Source organism: Nannospalax galili, unplaced genomic scaffold (genome assembly GCF_000622305.1).
Source record: "Nannospalax galili isolate Female #2095 unplaced genomic scaffold, S.galili_v1.0 scaffold139, whole genome shotgun sequence".
Lineage (NCBI taxonomy): Eukaryota > Metazoa > Chordata > Mammalia > Rodentia > Spalacidae > Nannospalax > Nannospalax galili.
In genome coordinates this window covers 7014875-7021234 of record NW_008345884.1, presented here as the reverse complement: position 1 = coordinate 7021234, position 6360 = coordinate 7014875, and the positions used below count along the sequence as shown (strand labels likewise).

At 37.9% G+C, this 6360-nt stretch overlaps 1 protein-coding gene across 1 annotated transcript in view; it reads right to left on the bottom strand.

The window, feature by feature from the left end:
- Positions 1–347: 347 nt before the first annotated feature.
- Positions 348–6360, bottom strand: part of CUNH5orf51 (chromosome unknown C5orf51 homolog) — a 21161-nt gene continuing 15148 nt past the window's right edge. The window contains exon 6 of the mRNA XM_008842103.3: positions 348–4217. Coding sequence (XP_008840325.1) covers positions 3943–4217 — 275 coding nt within the window. The 3' untranslated portion in view covers positions 348–3942. The remainder of the gene's footprint in view (positions 4218–6360) is intronic.

Genomic DNA, 6360 nt, shown 5'->3' with positions numbered 1-6360 from the left:
TTACTGGCAAGACTATAGAGCTAGGAATGTAACTTTATAGTGGGGTTTTAGTCATGACTCTTATCTACCATATGCAAAAGAGAAATGAACATCATGATATGTACCTTAATATCAAATAATGCACAGCATCAGGAAACCCTATAAATACAGCAAGAGACAGGGCCTTAACCAAGTCTAAAAGCCCAGTTCACATCAGAAAATTCATCCTAAGAATCATACAAGTTTAAGGACTGTGGAAAATCCATTAACACAGTTTAAATTTTAGTAATCAGAAAATTCAAACTGAATAGAAAATGATTTTCACTAGAAGTAGGAAAAACAATAACTATGGAAGACCACCATGAATATATAAATGCATACTTTAAAAAAGTGGCTACATTAAGTAACTTAATTTAATACTTCTATATTATGTTATCTCATACTGTATTTTTAAAATGCAGAAAAGTGATACTAGAAAACAAAAACAAAAAACTACAGAATCTTGGATTCTGTGGCAGACAGGGTAACCTTATAGTAAAGAAAAGGGAAATGGAAGGTAGAAAGGAGACCAGCTGAAACTAAAAGAACAAAACAAAACACAAGGCCCTTAGGTAGCACACATCAGGAAAGCACAGTGAAGAGAAACCCTTTCTATGTGACAAAAACAAGTGGCAACTTATTCCTATACTTCAGTATCAGGCCTTTCATAAGAAGAGCCCTCCCTATGAGTACACTGAACACACAGGCATTTAACCAACAAGATGGAAACTGAAGACAAATGCTAAAGCAGTAGACAGGTGCTTAGATGTGCCTACCTAGCAATGTAAAACACAAGGGCACCCATCTCCAAGTCACATTAGTCCTCACACCTGCTTTATTCTTCATAGTAGTCATCAATTGGCATACTGTATATCTTTCCTCCACTAGAAGTTCCATAGTAGGAGGGTGTTTAACAAAGCTATGTACTCAGTACCCAGGACAAAATATGGCATTTAGTAGATACACAATAGCTGTTGAATGGATTACAGGCTTAATTACCATCCTCATTGTGGAATATTTGGTATTTTGAGGTTATTTCATTCTAAATGAAGCAGAGTTTATTTAGCAGGATTTAATAATACAAAAATTGTTATTCATTTCTAACACACCAGAGTAAAAAATACTGCAACTACTACAGTCTACAAATTATACTCCAATTGTTTGGGGGACAAAATTGTACAAAAAGCACCCAGGAATACCCTCATAATTGTACCAGCCAGTGAATCCACAAGGGTCATAAGGGCAAAATAGAAGCTTTCAGCTTCTGAAGTTAAAAAGGTCTCTTATTTTCTCAGGTTTAGAATCTAAGTATCACTTTGTTCCTCTTATATATTCCTATTTGCCTTGTCAAAAACTGGTAGAGAGGGCATGGCATTTTGGAATACAATAGCAGCAATTCTTTTGTGTAGAATCTGGCATTTCAAATCATGCTTCATTAATTCAAAATCCATTACTATTTACCATGCAAAAAGCAATATGTGCTAAGGTAAAATTTTAATATATGAAGTTCACTCAGAAAGGAAAGTAATTACAAAGCAATGTGGTGTGAGTGTGGTAATGTGGGTGGGGAAGACAGGGAACATAACAAAGGAGTATCTCATTTCTACTGGAAAGGTCTTAAAAAATCCTTTGGACATGATCATTGAAGGTGCATCATAAAGGTAAATATTTATTGGCCACAAGGAGCTCAGAAATAAGATGTTTACAAAGGTATACCGAAGTTATGAAACAGAAGCACATTTGGGAAAGGTACTGGAAGCACTTGAGATGAACTGACCATGATCCCTTAAGGAAGTCTGTGCTTCTAAAACCACATTAAAAATCATTTAATTTTAGAAAGGTAAGGTAGTTAATAATAAAACTTGTTAAAATGCTAAATTACATAAAAAACCTTGACTGTGTAAAGCTAAACCAAGGGTTGAAGCAGGGATAGGGAGAATTTCCTCTTGTTTCCAAGGTTTATTCAGAATGTGTATGTTTATCAAAAAGCAGCCTAGGATTTCAATGTTTGAAAAAACACTGATCTAGAACACAGAGCATGTCTGTAGAAATGAGGGTAGGAATGTAGGCTCTCTATTTCCGCAGAATATACAAAACTGAAGAAATATGAAGCAGAAAAGATTTTCTGTAAGATAAAAATTTGCTGTTTGTAGACACTCAATTTAAAATTTCTGCAACATTTGTCTAAATGAAGGTGTCTAATAGGCAGTTGGAAATAAGATTCAGAATAAGGTGCCTGGGGTTCATGATACTGGCATGGAAGACAGTCTGGTATTATATAAGCTGCAATGGCTGTAAAAGATGTTGCTTAACAAGGGTATTTGGAGTAAAAAGCAAAGAAGAAAAACTTAAAAATAAAGAAGAAAACAGAACTCTGGTGAGGCTCAACACCAAAAGGACAAGAAAATGAGAAACTATGAGAGAAATCAGGGAAACAGCATAAATTAAGTATGTATTGTAGATCAGTTTACAATAAAAAGCAGGCAACCTCTTTTGTCTAAAACAGGAAAATGAGTAAATATTAGTCAACTCCTTGAGAGTCTAAACTTTCTGTGCAAGAGGAGCAGAGAACATGAGGAGAGTAATAAATTTGACTCCACCACACTGCCAGAAGAGAAAGGGGCAGCCTAGCAACAAAAGGCTTGTTGGGTTCTTCTAAGTGAAGTCACACATGTAATAATGCACTCTGAAGGACTGCATGCCTTTCTATAGACTCAGCCTCCTAAGAAGCTTTGACAAGATTAACACAGTGCTGAGAGTTTGTACAAAAAGACAAGGCTGAAAGGTAAGATGGAAGAGGGAACAATGGGGGACACGTGTTCATACGGTGACCTATGAAGCTGAGGACAAAGAGGAAAATGTGAAAGAGGCTCATGGTTCAGAAGTTGGGGGAGCAGTCAAGAAAAGTCTGAAGAAATTACAGGCTGTAGAATGTAAACAGAGAAACATCAGTAAAAACAAGAACATTTAAAAAGCTGGAAAGATAAGAATGTCATCAGCTATTGAAATTTCAGAAATAGAAATTCAGGATGATTGATATTCAAGGTGTAGTCACAAAAGTGGCTGGAATGTGATGATGTCATTGGGACAGAACTCTAGTGCATCAGAAGGAATCACACAGACCATCCCAAGATGACAAGAGTTGAGGTAGACAGAAAGATGGGAAGCAAGATATCAAGTGAGGCTCATTAGCCTTCAGCGAGTCAGTCCTATTAAAGGTAAAACATTCAGGTTTCAATACAATAGGCAAAAGATGTGCCTCAAAGCATTTGAACTAATAATGGACTCACGTAACCTGATTTTTATCTTCATTACTTAAGAAACAATACTTTTTATTTTAACAAAATATGAAATAACTTTTCTATAAAATGCCTACATAAAAAATTTAACTATGATTAGTAATGCATGGGAAAATAAACACAATGATCCCTTTGTGGAGTTTTCTGTTATTTACTTACTGAAAATTAAATGTGAATATTAGTCATGACCTTTTAATTGCCTACATTTATATCCATAGTAGGTATTTGAAATAATGAGGTAAATTGATTTTAATCTCTGAAGCATGACAAACTTCAAAATAGGAAGATTCAATTTTGTGTTACATATATTTCATCACAATAAAAATACTGTAACCTAAAGTATGAGGAAAAAAACCTGTAAATCTAAATTGGGTTCCTCCTTACTAGTGGCAGGATTATATATAGTTCAGATTCAGTTAGAGTAACATATATGTCATTTTAAATACTTTGTTCAAAGATTTAAGACTATAAGAAGACAAAGATAGCATTTAAAGAAGGGTAGCCATATTGGTTATCTTTATGTAGTGTAATGTTCTCAAAATCAGTATGTCTTCTTTTCTGAAGCTTTCTTTTCCATTTCATGGATCTTTTCTTTTTGGGGAATGTCAAAGGACTAAATGAACCACTAGTTACAGCAATGCTGAAAGAAATTTAAAATTTGTTTTGCATTTGTTGTATTCCACTCTTGCTCTTTCAGAGGTCCTTCACACACGGATACATACTTTGTCAAGATTTTTTCTCCTACTTCTCGGAAATCCAAGGGTTCTTTGTGTATAGTGCAGCTTGCTCCAGTAGCAACTTCATGATTTTCTGACTGTTGATCTGCACAATGCTTCAATCCCCAATAGCACATTTCTCCACTGTACATCATAGCCAGCACATGAATGTCACTAAATATTCCTGGGAAGGTCATTTATTTTGAAATTAGAGTACTTTACAAAAAGAACTTTACTTATTGAAAAACTAGTACATTCCTTGTCAATAAGCATTTTTATATCATTTAGTAATGTTCAGAAAAGCCTAATATCACAAAATACAATCTTAACCAGCTCTTCTGTCTCTCTTTTGCATAGACAAGAAACTCATCACAAAAACACAGTATTGTCAAAGAATTTTTTTAAATAGTTATTCAAGTGTTCTTATTTCTAGAGGTCCTCTTTAGGACTCTTGAGAGTTATTATTGCTGGAACCCCTCCTAGAAATGTACCCCAAATTCTACAGACAATTTAAGAATTCTTATAAACCTCCTGCAACCCAAACATGGACACAATATTTACAATCACTAATAAAGCTATATTCAAATATATTACATGCCCCATGTTTCTCTCAGACTGTACCATATCCTCATGTATCAGCATATCCTTGAGAGGTCACACAATTCTAAACTATCATGGAGGCTAATGATATCCAAGACGCTTTGTATTAATAGGAAAAAGGAATATACTGGACAATTTTCATTAAAAGGTAAACAGTCCTGCGAAATTATGCTTAGCAATTATATAATCAAATATTTACAGTAAACAAAGCATGTTAATTTGAACTCAAAAATCAAAAAGATCAGGGCAGTCCAAGAATAGAATTTGCACTTTGTGCTGGATAGCTCTAGTGTCAACTTGATACACCTAGGTTGAGGGAGCCTCAATTGGAGAATTGCCTCTATGGGACTGGCCTGTAGCCATGTCTGAGGGGAATTTTCTTGATGAGTGATGTGGGAGGGCCCAGCCCACTGTGGGTGGTGCCACCCCTGGGCAAGTGGGCCTATGTTGCATAAGAAAGCAGGCTGAGCAGGGACCAGGGGAGAAAGCCAGTAAGCAGCTTTCCTTTATGGCCTGTGCTTCAGCTCCTGCCTCCAGGTTCCTGCCCTGAGTTCCTACCTTGGGCTCCCTGATGAACTGCGACCTGGGAGATGTAAGCTGAATAAACCCTTTCCTCCCTCAAGTTGGTATTGGTCAGAGTATTTTGTCACAGCAATGAAGAAACAGACTAAGATAGTAATTGGTACCAGAGAGTGGGATATTGCTGTGACAGACCTGCCCTTGGTGTTTTTGGGAAGACTGTGGAAGTGTTTGGAACTTTGGGCTGGAAAAGCCATTGTGTACTCAGAGTTTGTTGCAGTGGAGCTTGGAACAGTTGTGCTGAAAGAGTTGTAGATGATGGAGGCCTGGCTTGTGAAGCTTCAAAGGGAAGCGGAGACTATCAGTGCTGTTCATGTGAGATTTTTGGATTGAGAATCCGTGGGTTCTGTTCAGCTGGGGCTGAAGAATCAGTTATGATTAAGAAGAGACCAGAACCTGAAGCAAAACCTTTGCTTTACTGGGACAATTGATGCTGGTTAGCTGGGGCTGAAAAATCAGCTGTAAGAACAAGAGACCAGCATCACTGAGGTGAAATCTTCTGGGAGGTATTTCCTCGGGGTCAGCACACAGAGGGGACCCACACCTCCATTTCAAGCTGGAAGCAGGACTTGGTAATGTGTAAGAGTCTCCTGCATGGTTCTTATGTTGAAAGTGTGAAGGGGTCACAGAGAGCAGCTGAGGCTTGGCACTCTGAGAGGCCAGGAAAGGCCATAGGTGAAAGTGCAGCTTCAGTTGCAATGAAGACCCCAGGATTGAAGGGGTCATGGAGAGAAACTGAGGCTTTGCACCCAGAGAGGCAAGAAGAGGCTGTTGGCGAAGGTGTAGCCTCAGTTTCAGTGGCGACTCCAGCTTTTTGGAGATGCCAGGACCATGGGACAACCACCAAGGACAGCGGCAGGTGTGGAATGGAGCTGCCCTGGGTCTGTGAGATGAGCTGGGTGGACGGCAGAGTCAGAGCAGTGGAGCTTCCAGTACTCTTTGGAGCCCAGAAGATCGTGAGTGAATCCCATATGTCCAGCCTTGAACTACTTTGCAGGATTTTGGTTTTGCTCAGGTGTGCCCGATTCTTCCCTTTGAAATAAGACAGTACTTGTTTTGGATTTTACAGAAGCCCACCTACAGTTAAGAGACTTTTAAAAGAGACTATGGACTTTTAAGTGTTTGGATTTTTTTAAGGACTGTGGAGA